Here is an 18,589-nt window from a genome sequence, read left to right on the forward strand (position 1 = left end):
GGTTAGGTAGAAGTACGTTCATGCATGTTTGCATGGCTTTTTTCAATCACAAATTAAAAATAAAAACAGCATACATGTCCACAACAGTGGAGTATTTGTTCGTATGTCTCCAATAATTTATTTAACAAATATTTGCTGAGTGTCTGCTCTTTGACAGACCCTGGAGTCTAGTGGTCAGCAAAACAAACATGGCTCACCTCCTGAGGCCCATAGTCCAGTTCCTCTAAGGGGAAAGACAGAAGACCCACTCATTCCACCACGCATACGTTAGGTGCTATTCAAGAAAAGTACGGGACACAAATGTGCATTTATGCTGTTACTTTATAATCAAAGAATACAATAAAAAGAGGAGAGCAAACATGTTGTGAACATCTATTTACTATCTTGAGAAGCGATGTGCTTGCTAAACGGAGGAGTGCCTCTGAGAGACAGAAAGGATCATTTGTAAACCATTAGCCACTCAACAGGGAAGAAGGAGAGGCAGCATGAAGACCTAACAGGAGAATGCTCAGAACCATTCCCATCAGAGCACTGAGGACACATAAAGATGTCCTTAGATACCCTCTCAAGTCATAAGTTAAATAATGTGCAACTATCATCTAGTTTGGAGGAGGAAACTTGAAAGGTGCACCCCTCTAATGAAGTCTAAAAGTAAGGAGGTTGTCAACTTTGCTCTTTTCATTTCACAGCGTCTTTAGCAAAGGCTGAATCTTCTCAGCGTTCCTTTTTGACCCGTTGTTAGGGTCGCGTCCTTAACGGTAAAGCCAGCCTATGCTGTTGGCTGCCGGCGTCCACAACATCGTGGGAGGACGGGCCCTCGTGTTTTAGGGATTCTAGTCCTGACATGGTAGGCTGAGCGTGCTCCGAGGGCACATGACAAAGAGTTATAAATTAATTGTGTGCTCGAGGAAGTCCTTGGGAATACCTGCCTGCCCCTTGTTTCCGCTGGTTGCTTGTCACCATGGCAACCCCTAACTCCAGACCAAAGTTCAGCCGCTATAAATCTTTATGACCACATTCATAGTCCAGTGTTCCTTGGGGCATTTTGTCCCTTGAAGAGCAAGCTGTTATATTTTATAAGAAGCGTTCATTCAGACTCCATTTCTAAATACTGGGCTCCGAATGATAAGGTCCCCACATAGTACAAAAGATCGTTGCTTTCTTTGTTGACCGTGGGACCCTGACCTTCCCGAGAAGATGCCGACGACGAGGAAAACCCTGATGTTCTTATCGAGCTTTTTCACGAGCTTTGGGGCGTTCATTGTAGTCTGCTCCATGCTTGCGACCCAAGAATGGGTCAGCAGCAGAATTGCCATCAGTGACGCTTCTTCCAATGGTAGTCTCGTCATCGTCTATGGACTCTTCCGTGGTAAGAGTCATCAAGAATTCAGTCATGGACTTGAGGAATCGGAGAAAGACTTTGGAGGTAAATGAGAAATTAATTTGAATGGGTACAGGGAGATTGCATTAACTGGGTAAGACTCATGTCAGCCTCTACTGGGGCCAAGTAACTGCTCAAAAATGATTCCCTTGTAAAAGCTGTGAGATGGCTTGTAGATATGAACATATATTTCACCCACATTATTATTTTGGCTTCCTCGGTTCTGGTTGTGTCTGTTAGCAGCACAGTCTAAATAATTCTGGCAGAGGCTCTGTTGAAGCAGCATTACCAAGTTTACTGGCAAGTAAATAATTAAGTAAGTATATCTAGCAGGAATATGGTATCCAGGGGCGCCTGGGTGGCACAGTCGTTAAGCGTCTGCCTTCGGCTCAGGGCGTGATCCTGGTGTTCTGGGATCGAGCCCCACAACAGGCTTCTCTGCTGAGAGCCTGCTTCTTCCTCTCCCACTCCCCCTGCTTGTGTTCCCTCTCTCGCTGGCTGTCTCTCTCTGTCAAATAAATAAATAAAATCTAAAAAAAAAAAAAAAGGAATATGGTATCCAGCATAGACAGATAGTAAGAACAGTATTTTTAGTTGTATTGACTGCAGATTTTTTTAAAGATTTTATATATATATATATATATATATATATATATATATATATATATATATATATATATATTTGGAGAAAGAGAGTGAGAGAGAGACAGTATGAGCAGGGTACAGGGCAGAGGGAGAAGCAGATTCCCCACAGAGCAGGGAGCCCAACGCAGGGCTCGATCCCAGGACCCCAGGATCATGAGCTGAGAAGAAGGCAGATGCTTCACTGACTGAGCCACCCAGGTGCCCCTAAAAGCAACATTTGTAAATTTATTTAGCGCCTGGGATGGACTTTGCATTGAGTGGTGTTGCGTGCAGGTAAACAGGCATTACCAGCGTGACTCAGTCATTACCGCTGACTTACAAACGTGCGTCATTACCTACCTCATACAAATGTAGTATTTGGTGTGAGTTTGAGCCTTAAATCCTGAGCAACGTAGTTGTATCTCCAAGTCATGAAATTGTCTCTTCGGCATTAGCAAAAGCAACATCTCCTCCAGTGGTCCGGTACCGTTACACCCCTCCTCCAGGACCGGCCTCCGCTTCTCGGGAAAGCGAAGAATATTCCCTTTGCAGCAACCAGAAACTGAGACTTTCAAACATGCGGTCACACATTCAGTATGTGAATAGCATTTTCGGAACCAGAATGTGTACTAGTTCCGGAGTTTCCAGACACACTGAAAAATTTTTAAATATGAGATAACAGCCGGTGAATTTTTTGATTTTCATGCGGTCTGTTTGGAACCAGTTGGTTCCCGTCTGAGCTACATGGCTTCAGTGAGAGCCTGATTACCTCTATCAGGAAAGCTCGGGGAGGCCAGGGGAGGTCGGAGCCTGGCTCTAGAGCCCGGTGTGAGGGAGGGTGAGGGACGCTGTGGAGATCGCGGGAGAGGCACTGTCGAGAACACCCCTGAGGGCACAGGGCCAAGTGGGCACTGTGGAGCCAGATGGCAGCGTGGACGAGGCACACTGTTTGCATTTGCTTTGCCTGGCTCTCTACTTTCATTCTTTGTAGCTGCAGAGCCATGGTCAACATTCTAAAGTCATTGGCCAGCGTCCAGGTCCTGTAGAAGATAAGCCGCCCCCAATCAGAGAGGGTACACCACAGCTTGCTCTGGCTGATGTCTGCTGAGGGCTCCCCGGTGCCTAGGGGGTGTTCACTGTGGAGGGTTCTAGCAATCACTGGACTGGGAGCATTTGTCAACAGTTCTCTAAGATAGGGAAACGTCATATAACTAGAACGTATATCACGGGGTCAGCGGCTGCAGACCCATGGGTGTTTTCCCTGGAGAGCAGAACTGGAGACTGAGGCATGACTGCCGCCCTGCGGGTTTCTCGGGACCACATGGGGCTCATCTCAAATCAGAAACCAATCATTGGCAGCAAAATAAAATCTGTATAAATGCCACTTTCTTCCCCAGCAGTGATGCGTCAACTTTTCCATTGAAGACGTTAACATTATCAACGTCTTGCCCAGGATGAGGTCACACTGAAAATCTCCAAAGAGGAGTTAATATTGCAAAGCTCTGCTATATTTCTGCACAGGACTTATCACATTGTGCCAATTTGGGCTGTAGATTTTGAGATAACAGCACAGTATGAAGTGACAATGGCTGATTTCAACACTCCAAAAGAATCCAGCCACCAATAGGTCAACTGGTGGGGAAAATAATCCATTAAACCCGGCAAGGAAACTCTCTAATATGTGACTAGATTATGTGGCCAGCTCAGGCCGACCTGGAGATCTACCAGCTTCATCGGTGGCATCTCAGTTTGTCCAATATCCAGATGAAAAGTTACAGCCCCTGTGTCCACCAGTAAGCACTTTGCTTTTGCAACTCCAGATGTTCTGGATATTGAATTTCAGTCCAAAACACTTCCCTGAGCAGCTGCTCGGTGAGGGAGGGCCTGGGACACTGCGAGTCACTGCACATGGCTCCTGGGCTTGGTGAGCTCACCATAGCTTCTAGCTAGAGAAAGGCCCCGTCAGTTAAATCTGGCAGTGCAGGTCGCTATGACAGCAAGGGGGAGTTTCACCCAATCTCCCCGCCCATCCCACCCACCAGTCTCTTTTCTCCGCCTACCCCATTTGTTCTCAGGGGACACAAAATTGCACCATTGGCCCAAGCTAAAAAATAATTAGAACAGTAAATCTGCTGCAAAAACGAATTAATTGCAAGGAGACAAACCAATGAGGCTTATTTCTTCCTTAGTACTCCTGCTTACCAACCTCCCCCCCACCCCACATCTATACTTTTCCGAGAAGGAGCCACTTATTATTTGTCCCCAGAGACATGACCGTGCCGGGTGATGGAGTTTAACAGGGCAGAAAAGGCACTCCCCCTCCTTCTCCGTGAGAGAACCCAGATACATTTCCCAGAGGCTGGGCATGCCAGCTGGGACTTCTTGGAAGACCTCAAAGGCCCAACTTGTCAGGGGCACACTGAGGTCCACGGGTTGAGGGGTCCACTAGGTCAGGTTCCCTGATGACCAGGTGCTTGAGGAGTGGGTGGGGGCAGTTCCCACCCACCCACAAAGCCACTGGTTCTCCCTCAAGTTCTGAGGACTGATGGAAAACCAGAGCTAGGAAGACCGTATGGCGAGTGGCTCCGGAAGGGTTAAATCCCCATGCGCAGAAAGCCCGACGTCTGGATGACCCATTTCTGTACACTGCCCACCGCCCCCAGCACATTTTCTGCCTCCCAGCTGTGGGAGCCACGGCCTCCTTCCTGAGGTTGCCAGAATCCGGGCAATTAGTTCCGATTGTGAGGTGGTTTTCCTGATTCCAACGCTTGGCCCTGAAAAGGAAGAGGAGAGAACGGAATGTATTTGCTAATTTTGTAGGCAGAGAGCAGCTGTCAGATGCTCGGGGTGGGGGGGGGGGGGTATTCTATTTCATTCTTGCTAACTTTCCCTGAATTTCCAGCTTTCATTGTCTGAGTTCCGAGCCGGGAGGGGGCTGAGAGCCACAGCTGTCCTACCTGTGTGGCAGGAAATTCAGAAGCTGAAATAGAATTTTAAATATGGCAGTTAAAATTCCGATAAACCGTTCCGTTAATACAAAGAAGAGTATGAGTCAGGAGGCTCTACATTGACGCCCTTTTGAAAAATCGTGTCTGTTAGATCTTACCAACTGTCAAAAACAAAGCCTAACCTAATTGTCACTTTCTAGTTTACTCTGAAAAAGTAGAATGTTCCCCATTTGCAAATAAACATCCATGTGCAGCTTTTAATAAGTGTATAAAGCAGAAATATTCGCCAGGGCACACCGGAGATGACATTCTCCCCACACTGAAATGTCTATTTTCTAGTTAAGTATCCAAATTATTTCTTACTGGCTAAACACAGAGTTTATTTGGTCCCCAGCAAATTTCTGGTTAGTTTCAGGCTTCCTCCTTGGTGGCCTGGGAGGCGCAGGGTGAGTGGCATGGGAAGCAATTCTTCCTCATGGCGACAGTTGGAAACTCCGTAGCATTTGACCCTGCACCTCCGAACAGGTGTGTCCTACTTCCCGTTTTTCTCTAGTCCTACTCTGCTGTCATTACCCACTCGTTTCAGGACAGATGCATGCTACGTTAGAGCTCGGAGAGTCCCCGACCCTGGCCTCTCCATGGCAAGCTAGGGAGCAAGCGTCTCAGCCTGAGCTCAGAGCCTTCCTAACAGCATAGCCCACGCAGCTCCCCACAGGGCAGGTGGCCCATCGGACTTCAGCCATCCTCACCCAGGCCATAGGTGGTGGCAGGCAGGACATTTATAGTTTAACTCTGTCATTAGAGTTCTCCTTGGGATGCGTCCCACAGGGGGCTGTGCTGAGGACCTGGCCCAGCCTGTGGGTCATTAGCAGAAGCTTTGAAACAGTCCAGTCACTTCTGGGTCCATGTGAGCTGAACTTTGCTCCCAGGCCTGCCTCTCACTGAGGAGCAAAATGTTCTCAAGTCACAGGTGGTGACATCATCGGGTCCTTGTTGCTGGGCTGATAGCTTCCCTCTTCTGGCCTCTGTGTTCTCCGAGGGGGTTCCCAGGGATGCGTGGCCACGCCTGCATGGGCCGGCTGCTGGTCTCCATCTCTGCTCCTCTTCCCACCAGTATGGTTTCTGCAGCCTCTCGCTGTCCACTGTCCAGGGACAGGAAATCTGTCTCCCTCCCAGAGTGTTGCTGATGTAAAAAAAAACAATAAAAATCAGAATTAACAATCTAGGTGCTCAGAACTGGAGAGAGGAGAGATCTGGTACAGGTCGTACCCCCTCTGATCGGGGAGAGCTGTGCCGCTCTGGCCAGCATGTTTTGGGGCTTGAAGTCAGAGTCAAGTGTGTGCAGAGCAGGGAGCAGGCGGGCAGGAGTTTTGGAATCATGCCTTACGAAGAACATTCTGGAGATGTGGGCTGTCGATCACATTGGGGTTTATGTCTCTCTTCAATGACGAGAGAGGCTGCCAGACTGAGAGGAGCAAGTAGACTCTGCGTTGCTCCAGAGGAAGCAGTAGGACTTCGGGCAAAAGGCAGAGAGACGCATGTGTGAGCCCAACACAATGAAGAGCTTTCATTCATTCATTCATTCATTCATTCATTCATGTGTGTGTGTGTTTTAATTTAAATTTCAGTTAGTTAACATACAGAGCAATGTTGGCTTCCGGAGTAGAGCTCAGTGACTCATCAGTTCCATACGACACCAGTGAAGAGCTTTTAAATGATGAAAGCGACGTGGCATGAAAAGACCTTACAAAGACAGAGCCCCTTGTCACCAAGACACATGTCAGGAGCAGGCTTGGTGGCTCCTTCCCCAGGGCTCCTTCCCCAGGGCGCGCCCCCTCCTGTTCCCAGGGACCCTGTTTCTTGGAGCTCTCTGGTTCAGAGAGAGAGAGATAAGGAGCTCCCAAGCCCTGGAACAAGGGATCTTTCCTGTCCTTTCTGGTTTCTGTTCCTTACAGCTGCTCTGTGGCGAGGCTGGGAGTGGCTCCCCGCTCTCTCCCAGGTGCCTGGGAAACAGGAATGGAAAGAAGAAGGCTTTTATTTTCTCTTACCGGACCTCCCCTGCCCATCACAGTTCTCCTATCTCACAATTCCCAATGACTTCGTTGGTATCTTACGATGAACTCTGAAATCTTTTCCCCAGATTCCTTTCTGTGTATCATTGTGGCTTTCGCAGAACATCGTGGTAAACACGTTAGTTAATGTGGTGGCAATCACCTAAGGCCCTAAGACACCCGGCAGCCTTTGGACATGTTTTATAAATGCATGGGTGGGGTTACCGGTAAGTGTGGGGACAGCATGCCTCCGGTGTCTGGTCAGTCTGTGTTGTAAACAAAGGATCGAGCAGGGGAAACATGCATAGGGACGGTGGCTGGTTGCGGTTAGAAACAGGAGGATGGCAAAAGCAGGCGCTCACAGCTAACCGCCAGGACATCTGTGTTTCGTTTGGCACGAGTGCATATCCATGTCTGGAGCTCCTTTGCACTTAAGAAATGTGCACATTTTATAAAATGCTGTTGGAGCTCAGAGGAACTGAGCTTGGGGAGAGTTCTGATGGTTTACCCACGGGTCAACTTCTGCGTTTGAGCCACATGGGTCCTGGGTCCTCTCTGGCTCCGGGGAAGTGACGTCAGGAAGTGTGGCCGACACCCCATTTGTACACACAGCAGTCACCTGCCTGTCCCCAAGGCCATCTTTGGTTCCCAGTTACCTGGTCACCTCCATCAGCCCCTCCCCTCCTGGCCTTCTGTGTAATGGGCTCACCTCCGAAATCTCGGGGTGTCCCGGATCCTCTGGGTCACAGGTTTTGAGTAAGTGTCCCCAAGGGGAAGCACAGGAGTGCTCCGAGCAAGGGAACACCGTCCCTGAGGAAGCGTGTTGATGCCCACCAGCAGGCACCTGAGGCCAGGATGCGCTGGGGTCACGTGTCCCGCCCTGCCGCTCCTTATCAAGGAGGGCATCCCTTTTTCTCGGGGAAATTAAAATTGGGGTGGATAGCCAGTTATCCGAAGTCCTGGGGTTACACACATTCAAGGATGCCGGAGGGAAAGAGGACCCCGAGGCCCCGCCCCTTCCGGTTCGCGCACCTGAGAGGTGCCGCCTGCTATTCGCTCCCCCAGCGCCCGAGAAGGGAGGGTGCAAAGGACTGCCAGGGGTGCTGGTGTAGCCCTCGGGTCTGGGACTGGTGTTTGCTTTTTGTGCTACGTGCTTACCACATACTGCTTTAGTTTTAGAGAAACTGAACAATTCTTCCCAGAAGACGCTGCATTTGGTGGTTATCCTGTCCCTGGTCCTCAGCCTGTGCACCTCGCTGATCAGTTCTGGGCTCACCTTTTACAACAGCGTCAGCAACCCCTACCAGACGTTCTTGGGGCCAGTGGGCGTGTACACCTGGAGCGGATTTGCTGGTGAGTATCCCCGGGAACACCGGGCGCTCTGCTGACGAGCACGGCCTCTGTGTCTCTGTCCCTCTGCGGCTCGGCCCCACGCATGCACACACACGATCCCGGGGAGCCATGGAATTTAAGCAGACCTGGTATGTGCCAAGTTGTGTGCTGGGGCCCGGGGTTTATGTTTGTAAACCTACAGCATTTATTAAGCTCCTTGGAAATAAAAGTGTTTTAAATGCCCTGGTGGAGGGGCGCCTGGGTGGCACAGCGGTTGAGCGTCTGCCTTTGGCTCAGGGCGTGATCCCGGCGTTGTGGGATCGAGCCCCACATCAGGCTCCTCCGCTATGAGCCTGCTTCTTCCTCTCCCACTCCCCCTGCTTGTGTTCCCTCTCTCGCTGGCTGTCTCTGTCGAATAAAAAAAAAAAAAAATCTTAAAAAAAATAAAATAAATGCCCTGGTGGAGAGGCAAGGAGTGACATGTGGACAGGGTGTGAGGTGTTAAAATATATAGCATACACCACTCTTTGCTGTTGAGAATCAAAAGTAAGGGGCTGAAGACAATGCTCCTACATCGACAAAACATTCACGGTTGACAACAAACTCCTGCTATGTGCTGAGCTCCAGATTAGGTTCCGTATAGGAAGTACACACACACACACGTATACACACACACACGCACACACACACACACACAAACACACATGCACACACGTGCACACACGTACACACAAACATGCACACACATACACGCATGTGCACACACACAAACACATGCACACACATAAGCAATCACACACGTACACACACAAACATGAACACGTTCACACACATGCACACACACATGCACACACAAACACACATTCACACACATACATGGACACACATACACATTCACACATGCACACACGTACATGCACATGCATACACACATACACAAACACATATGCACATGCATATACATATACACACATTCACACACATACACACATGCACGCACATACACATTCACACATGGACACACGTACACACACATACACGCACGCACATACACGAACACATATGCACATGCATATACACATACACACATGCACACACATATACTCATACACACATTCACATATACACACGTACACACACACATACACACACGTGCACACATTTACTCTCCTCACCTCCGAATAACAGTGTGGGCTAAAATCCAAACATGACACATCTCTATGACTGTGCACCGAGGACCAGAAAGAAGGTCATTTAGAGACTCTGGGGCCAACACCCTTCTTGTGGGTGACCTGTGAGCCCCGGGTGATTCTGCGTGGTGTGGCGAGGTTACTTTGTGTATTGGTCAGGGTTGGGTGGGGTGCAACAGAGATGGGAAGCAGATCCCAGCTTCGGTCCCACGATGCGTGGCTCTCACTGGGGTTTCTCGAGGCTCAGTAGCCACCGTGAGTGCCCAGAGGCATGGTCAAGTGGCTGCCTCGGCTCTCGCCAGGAGGCCAGATTTCTTCCGCTCTCTCCCCCTCTCCACCGTGAGAACCTGATCTTGAGAAAGGACCTGAAGAAGCCTGTCCTACCTACAGGCTTCTGTAGGAGCTGGCTTCCTGCCAGGTGGTGCATTTTAACAGAAGCCAGGAACTTTCAAGTACTCGAAAGGTGGTCTGGATAATAAGGTACCAGGAAGCCTTGAAGAGGACTCTGGGCAGCTTCCTCTTGTCCCTCCGTGTGAGGCCATCCTTGCACGAGCCCCTTGCCGGTGGTGGGAAGGGATGCGCGGGTTTCTGCACTGCAGCCATCCGTAGTGCTGTGCTGGAGAAGAGGGACATCCGGCTCTCGGGGGAGGGGCGCCCTGACTGTAACTCCGTGGCCTTCTTCAAGCCAACAGTTGAAGAGGTGCATGAGCCAGCCCCAGGCAGCACTGATCAAGGGAAGTCCATGTGACTCACTGCTCAAGAGGGAATGCTTTTAAGAGTGCAATTCATAATCATTCAGCTGGGCCAGCGGTGGGACCTGGGACTGCAGGTCTGGCTACACTGCATGCTCGCTCCGCGGCTCTGAGGATTTGGGGTCGGGCTGCTTTAGCCACATCCACACATGACTTGTCCTTTCTTCCTGTGGTTTTATTACCTGGTGGTAAAAACAAACACACACACACACACACACCCATTTACTGGGCACCCTCTGTGGGCCAGCCACAACAGTGCTGTGGAATGCTCCGGTCTCACAGACGCACCAGGATCCGGCTGAGGAACTTGGTTACAAACTCAAACGTCCTCTCCCGAAGGCCAGTCTTCCTCTCCCCAGGCTATTTCTAGGATTATAGCTCACCTCAGTCAAACCAAAGGCAAGACTCCTCGGCACTCTTTGCCAGGGTAAAAAAATGGTTTATATAAATTTTTTGCTCATATAATTAAGCAGCTAAAGAAAGCGGTGGCTTCAGGCACAGCTGGATTCAGGATCTCAGCCCACACTGTCAGAACTCTGATTCCCTTCTGTGCTTGTGTCTTGATTTTCCCAGTGCTCTCTCTGGCAGTAAGCAGTGGGTGGGCCCCCTTAGGGCAGGATAACTGCCAGCAACCCCAGGAGAAAGACTTCTTTTCCCCCAAATCTGACTCTCCCTGGAATTGTCCTTCCCCACCCCTGGAGCAATCCCCATGGCCACCAATGGGGTTGACCTCACCGGCTGACCCACCCAATGCCTGGGACACCTGACCCCTTGGAGCTGGGGCTGGGGGCAGTTCCAAGAGGAGAAGCAGGTGCCAGTACCAAAGGAGGTTTGGATGTGGGGCCTCAGACACAAAACGGGACCACGTCGCCACACTATGGCTGGTGGGGCACAAAGCTCGTTGCTTCATAAACCCTGCTTCTGCAAGGCCGGAGTTTCCAGTTCTCTGTCTCCACAGTCAAAGATAAGCTGACTTGGCACATGGCAGAGGCCGATGCATGTCTGTGGAGGAAAACATGAAAAACACGGGGCCGGTGGCCTTCCCCTCAATCTCCGCCTACTTCTAGCAACAAAGAATTGTCTGACAGCGGGCGAGCTCGTGCGGCGTTCCTTTCCCAGCTTGGGGCAAGTTCTAACACACAGAAGGGGCTGTCAGGTGGGCAGAGACACAATCCGAGACATCGATGTGTGCAGAGGAGGTCTGCATTCTGGCAGGGGTCACAGGGAGATTTTTGTGGCATCGGTCTTCGCGTCTGGCCTCCTCTGAACGCCCCTCCTGGCCTCTTGATCCCAGTGCTCTGAGAAGCCAGATGTTTGTCCTGAGTTTGCCTCTGGGGGCTCCCGATTTTCTTCACATGAGCTCTGAGTATGCAGAACGTAGTGGAAACTGTTTAGGTGAGGCTCGGCCTGCAGAAGGCTTTTATGCACAAAGATGCCATTGACATATCCTTGCTTTGGGTCATCTTGGCTGGAGACTTGGTCCCGTTGGTCAGGCTGGCTCAGGGGCTCTCGAACCAGAGGGAAGTGCTGCAAATCCCTCATGAGGCTGGATTTGTACAAATGCCCCTTGGCTGCAGGGAAGAGGACGTGGGCTTCCTAGCGTGGTTCGGAAGGAACAGGACCAGATTCTGTTTTGGAGGAAAACACAGCAGCATCACAGCCTCCCAGGCTCCTGCGCCCTCTGACCTCAGCCTGCCCTTCGCCCCACAGCAGCCTGGCATGGCCCGACCCTGACCACAGGGGCTATAACCGTAGGCTGAGAGAATGTTGGGGCCTGGCAGAACTTTGCACATTGTTTGATCCTCATCCCAGGACCCCAGAGAGCAGAAGGTGATGGGGCAGGTCACATGGCCTGGTGGGGACAGGCCAGGCCTGGAGACAGCATCCTGAGCCTTCAGGAGCTCCCTCTGGTACCATGGGGCCCTCTTTACCCTCCATAAATCCCCTGTCCCAGAGAGCCAGAGAAGCAGACAGGGAGAGGCAGCTCCTTCCTGCGGAGGCTCAGGTCAGCACATGTCTGCAGCGAGCCCTCCCGACCCAAATCAAAGCCGAGCCCTTCCCACCGCAGAGAAAAGCGTGTAACCCTTTGTTCACCCTGCCCCTTTGTGACTAAGTTTTTACAAGAATTTCACAAGAGCATAATGAAGGATAATGAAGGAGTGTGAGATGCGTAGAGCATCAGAGGAGGGGCTCTTGTATGTCCAAATTATTGAGAAATAAAACCATCTCGCTGAGCATGAAAGTCCGTTATCAAGGACAGTCCAAGTGTTCTCCTCACACAAAAGCCCATGTGTCAGGGCCTTTGGAGGATTGGGAAAAGTCTCTGGGTGAGGCTATGGCCAGGACACGTTGACCCCAGAACGTCTGTCCAGTTGTGGGTAAATGTTCTCAGAGATGGGCAACCATCCCCTCCGTCAGTCTTGGAACATTCCATCAGCTTGTAGAGCACCCTGCACTCACCCTCTGGCCATCGCCGCCTCCCCACTCCCAGCCCAGCCCCATTCCAACCAACCATGAATCTTCCCTTTGTCTTGGTCAAGCTGATCCCCTTTGGAAGTTGAGGAATGAGGTCCAGAGAAGCCCTGGGGCCGTGTGGCTGGAGATTTAGAACCCGGCTCTCTCTGACCCCAGAACTCTGTTCTCCAACTGGGCCAAGGTGGCTGTCCAAAGTCACTACCAAGACACACTCTCCAGGGGAGGACATTGTGAAGAAGAAAAGGGGAAGAGAAGACAACAAGTTCTCTTTTCATGAGTGTAGCGAGGATACCCTTCCTGGTTAAACGCTATGCTTCACTGTGAGCAGAGTGAAAGTCCAGCCAGCGTCGGAGACTCTCCGGGGTGGTCTCTTCCTCTGTAGTCAGTGCTCAGGACCCTCAGAGAGGCTCCCTATGGGCCAGGTCCTATCTCTCGGTCCCAGGGGTTCCGAGCTCACTGCTCCCTATGCGTCTTCGTGTAGGCTGCCTCTTCTGTTTGCAAAGCTCTGTCCTTCAAGGACCCTCTGTCCTTGTCATCCATCCAGTCCTCTCTAGAAAGTTTGACTCTCATGTCTGCTCATTCTCTAGTTCATTCCACACATTTCTGCCTGCACTGGCTGCGGGAGGGGTCCACGACATGCCGGCAGCACAGCACACCCTGCAGAAAGGACTTGAACTGTATTTTTGCCCTTGGCTGGGCACTGTCCTCAGTCTGTAGCAGTTCATGCCTAGAATCTAGCTCAGGTCTTATGCTTGCTTTACACCCCAATACCTAGAAGACTGTAAACCCTGTGTGTGCCCACAGAGCACAGGTTCCTTTAAGAATAAAATTGACATTAAAAAAGGTATCACTGTATCATTTACGAGACTAAATCTTCTTTCCAGCCTTCTTCACTTTCATGACCATGATACTGTTCGTGGGGAACGTACAATCCAACCACCTCTCGGAAGAACTGGCCCAGACGCTGTACCCACAATACCCAGCAGCTGCCTACGGAGGAACTACCCACAGCTACGGTCACTCGTTTTGGCTTGCGCTGCTCGTCATTCTTCTAAGTATTGTCTCCATGGTCATCATTGTTTTCTACCAGAAGACCAGATATCAGCGAAAGCAGGAACAGAGAAAGCCCATGGAATATGCTCCAAGGGATGGAATTTTATTCTGAATTTGATGTTATGTTATTTTGTCATTAGGTCTATTCTATTGTATGTCGGCTCCCGAGTGGTGACTGGCTCGCTTGTCTGGACAATCAGCAAGGTTAAGTGCAGCCCTGGTTGACTGTCACTTTGTGATAGTTTTGTATCTCATGACACTCCATAAATGATGTCACCTTGCAAAGGGTTCTTCCCACTAGGGTGGGGAAGATGGAGGGGCAATCTCTCCAGTCCATGCAGTGTTCAAAGCGGTAGAATGATTCAGAGACTCTGGACCCTCCCGACCCGGTCTCACTCTCTAAGACAATAAAGGTTTGTGGTGTGCACTTTAGCACCTAGGATCTCCTTCTCCTCAGAAGGTACCAGGTATGTCTATTCCAGCTGTTTTGGGGGATTCAGAACTCGTCTTTCCAGGACCAGGTGTTGGAAGCAAAAGGTGGGCAAGACTTTGGAGTAAATGCCCTGGTCCTCTGGACCCCTGGTTGCTGACATAATTCAAACCCAATGGTGGGTAGAAGTGCTGATATATGACCTTCAAACCCATTTTTGAGGTTCCAAGGTGCAGCTTTTGTATGGAAGAGACTAGGAAGGGAGAAGATTTAAGAAAGATAAAAATTATAGCCCTGTAGCCTTCACACTAGGGAGGTTAAATGTATTTTTGGCTTAAAAGGATTGCAGTGAATTAGTCAAAACGGAAATGTAACGTTGCAAGAAGTTCTAGGAACCAACCCTTTGCCATTGACATAGTATAGTTGGCTGGATGGGAGTGGATCGGCCATCAGTGGACTTCGGCCCAGCCAGAGGGTAAGAGCACTGGGCTTGCAGCCATCCCTGAGTGAGGGCTAGGCAGATGGAGAACACAGTTGTTGGGTTGCCCTCTAAGAACGGGTGGGTAAAATTGGTTCACAGAGTCAAAAGAACACAATGGGTCACCAGGAATATTTTGAAAAGCTCCAGAATGGATTAGACCCACTTTGCCAATAGGATATTCTTCCAGAAAATCCCTTTGAGGATCTTTTGTTCATGAATATCCCATAAGTCAGCCAGGTTTAACATTGACAGGATTCTGAAATAATGACCCATCTGGGCTTGATTGAACAGAAGTCAAACGGAGCAGAAATTTAGCGTAATTTACACTCCAAGTGTAATTTACAAAGCAGCAGCTCTTTGGACAGAAAGATCTCCTTTATGAAGCTATTAGGAATGCACAACCTTCTTATCTACTATTTTTTAACACTCTGTCTTAGGATTAATATTTTTCATTTAGAAACGCCCATTGAATACGTATGACGTGATTAGCAGTGTGCTAACACAGGGAACCTGCCGAGGCAGAACGAGAAGTCAAGACAGGCGTTCCAAGAGCAGTTGTTAAACTCCATGTAAAACAGGGACTTAGTCACCAGACGGCGCTCATCCTCCGAAAGGTCAGTCCTCTATAACCGCCCACCCCGAAGTCAAGGTTACTGTAATAAATTAACTTGTTGTGAAACTTTGAACATATTAAAAATATGGTTCTCAATGGTGAAAAAAGTTCTAAATTCTTTGAAGCTAAAAACATTTATGTTCTTTGAAATTTGAAATTTCTATCAGATTTTGATAATGTGGACAAGTAATGGAAGAGGAAACGGGTACGAGTGACAAATCCATGCAAATGATGGCTGAGTAGGCAGGTGCTCACACCCTGGGTTAGTGCAAAGGGCACTACAGATATAAAGACCGCGTTTACTCATCTCAAAGTTGGAGCAGAGCTTGGTTCCTTTAGGGGACAAACTATCTCAATCCTGATATCACAGATGACCTTTAAGGAACCATTCAGAACGGGAATCTGGTACGGGGAAGTACGTTTCACAGTTCTGGAGAGGAAGAGCTTGACTCTCTCTTACTGTGTCTGAAGGTAGAGGTAATGAAACAGTGTGCGTGTATTCCTTAGAAATCCTGTTCAGGAAGAACAAAGTTTGCAGACTACTCAGAGACGTAGACGTGATTTGCCATTCTAAAATTACTTCATAAATGTGCATTACATTTGTCGTAGTGGAACCACATGAAACACCATTTTGAAAGCCTGAACTAGCCTGTGGAATTAGAATGTTTCAGTGGTCATGATATGACCCCTTAATTAACCCACGTGGTCCTATTACAATGAGCTGGGCAACAAGGTTCATCCACATTTGCAAAATAAATAAATCATAGAGAATATTGTACTCTTCAATTTTCTAAGAACACAGGGTCTATGATGATAATTTTAGGGAAATTAATTCTTTACACTAATGTCAAAGTGATTAGTGCCCCCCCCCCACAATGAGTTGATGTTTGCAAGCACAATGGGAGGCAGGGATACCCTCCAGGTAAGCTTTGCTATCACCATTATAATTTTATTTGAGCCTCTCAACATACCCTGTGGATTAAGAAGGGCAGGAAGACTTGTCTCCTTGGATATGAGACTTCAGGGTCTCCGCAGCCCTCTAGCAGCCAGTCCCACATGGCTGGTACTCGTGCGAGTGGCATGTGACCATATATATAGGTAGACCACTCAGCAGACTCGTGCCCTCTGGGGCTGCTCGTGCTCTTGGAAGCCCTGGGGGCGTGCAGATGCTGCAAGGGGCAGGCCAGCACCAAGCACCGCTCTGAAGTCAGCTCTCCTGCCGGCACCTTGCCCGCCCAGTGACCATCTTCTTCCCTCCCTGAAACCCACCACCGAGCGCAGACTTGGAGCCAGGTTCTCAGTTGCCTGATCTGATGTCTTTCTGCCGCCAGAATAAGGACGTGGGCATGGCGTGTGTGTGGGAGCAGATGGTCCAGAGGCAGGAGACTTTCTGATTCTGAAATTGCAGCATGGAGAGACTGGTCCTTGGTCTCTGAGCCACACGGTGCTCTCCTGACCCCGGCACCCAGCACCCCCCACACCTGGGGGGCCGTGGGCCGATACATCCTTCAGCCCGGAAGGCGGATCCTTCCATAGCAGCCCTGTTCCCTGTCCTCACCCCCAAACACCCCACCACCCAGGACGTGGTGAGGCAGCTGGGGGCTCCACTCCCAAACTGCCCTGGGATCTCAGAGCCAGCCCGGTCACGGCCCCTTCCAAACTTCTGTTTGTTTTCTTAAGACTAAAAAATAAAACATAAATAATAGAAATGGCAATCAGTGCAGGATGGAGAGGGAATTCTGGAGTCCGGCTGCCTGGGGTGGAGAAGCTACTTAACTTCCGAGAGCCTCATTCTAATCATCCGTGAGATGGGTTGATAATAGCAGGATTCGCTCTCAGGCTGTGGGAAGGGACCCTGACAAGGCGTGTGCAGGGCTCCTGGACCTTGAGAACAGGCGGCCATCCTCCTCCGTCACAGACCCTTCAGTACGTAAACACGGCAACCGCACGTAAAGGTGAGCTCCTGCTGCCTCCCGAGCCACTGCTGGCCACATAATTCTTTTGCTCTGTCAATGAGCAAACAGCAAACAACTTAGGCCCAGGGAAGTTAATGAACTTGACCACGCATCCGAAGCTGGCACGTAGCAAAGCAGTGGTCAAAGCAGGCCTGAGACACGTAGTCTTCTTTGCCTGTATTGGACTCGGTTCCACAAACGTTGTTTGTAGTCCGGGGTGGCGGGGGGATGACAATGGGAAAGGAGCGTGTCCCCACAGAAAGTGTGGCTTCCTGGGTGTGCCCGGCACATTTCACTACACGTGTGAGTCTCTGGATGGCTCTTGTTGGCTCAGAACCAAGAGGAGGGGCTGGCTCAAGCCAAGGGTGCTAACCTTCAGCCGGGCTGGGTGTGAACCCGGGCTTGAGAGGGTGGGGTCTTGGTGACAGGACACACCCTGAGAAGCCTGCACATCCCGTGGCCAAGGGACTTTGTGCTCCTAAAAATAGAAAAAGCGCCCGGTTACTCATGATGACCAGGGTCACTGGCTTCCGAAGGCTGTGCTCCAGGAGGAACTGAGATGCGGGGGCAGCCGCCACATGACGTGCTGTGCGTGGGAGGCCCCGAGGACTGCCCAGGTTCTGTTCCTGTTCCCCATGCTCTTCCCGCTGGGCACTCTCACCCCGCCCAGAGACTGGAAATGGATTAGGCCGGCAGGACTTACGACTACATCCTAGCTTCGGCTACATGAATTTGTGTTTGTGACGGGCTTCAGATCATGAAAGTGTTCTCTTCAAAACGTTTCATTGTTTTGTTGAAGAAACATGTAGGAGTGCTTTGCATTTTATGGCTGGGAGTTTTAAAGGCACTGCTTTGAAAACGAACGCTCCCTCCTCCCGCCCAGCTCACTCCGTACCAGGAGGGTTAGACTTTTAATGTTTAACCACGACCCTTTGTGAAGTGCTCCGCTCGGCTGGTTAGCTTGAAGCACGCTACTGCCACAAGATGTTCAACGGGGCAAATCGCTCTTCCAGAAGGGGGGGTTGCTGCTTTTCTAATTCTGCCCACAGCAGCGGTGTTGCTCCTGGACGGCTGGGTTGTGGGCCTCAGGGCCCTGCCGGCAGCGGCGGCCACAGCAAACATTTCTGTCCTGAGGGTGTCCTCCCCTAAATGCTCTTACAGGAGGTTTCATTGGCTCCTCGCAGCAGAAGCATGGGTTGGTTTATAATTAATCCCATTTTGTAGGCGAGTGACTGGGGTGGTATGTCCGCCATGCCACGTAAGGGAGAGGCCGAGCAGAGATCCCATCCAGAGCCTCAGCCCAG

At 50.2% G+C, this 18,589-nt stretch overlaps 1 protein-coding gene across 1 annotated transcript; it reads left to right on the top strand.

Annotated features, from left to right (window-relative positions):
• Positions 1-1,029: 1,029 nt before the first annotated feature.
• CLRN3 (clarin 3) lies at positions 1,030-14,252 on the top strand. Its single transcript, XM_045809508.2, has 3 exons — positions 1,030-1,426; positions 8,178-8,357; positions 13,638-14,252. The coding sequence occupies exons 1-3, from the start codon at positions 1,198-1,200 to the stop codon at positions 13,916-13,918; spliced, it is 690 nt and encodes a 229-aa protein (XP_045665464.2). The 5' UTR covers positions 1,030-1,197; the 3' UTR covers positions 13,919-14,252.
• The last annotated feature ends 4,337 nt before the right edge of the window (positions 14,253-18,589 follow it).

Source organism: Ursus americanus, chromosome 6, assembly GCF_024610735.1.
Source record: "Ursus americanus isolate L20-20 chromosome 6, mUrsAme1.1.p, whole genome shotgun sequence".
NCBI lineage: Eukaryota > Metazoa > Chordata > Mammalia > Carnivora > Ursidae > Ursus > Ursus americanus.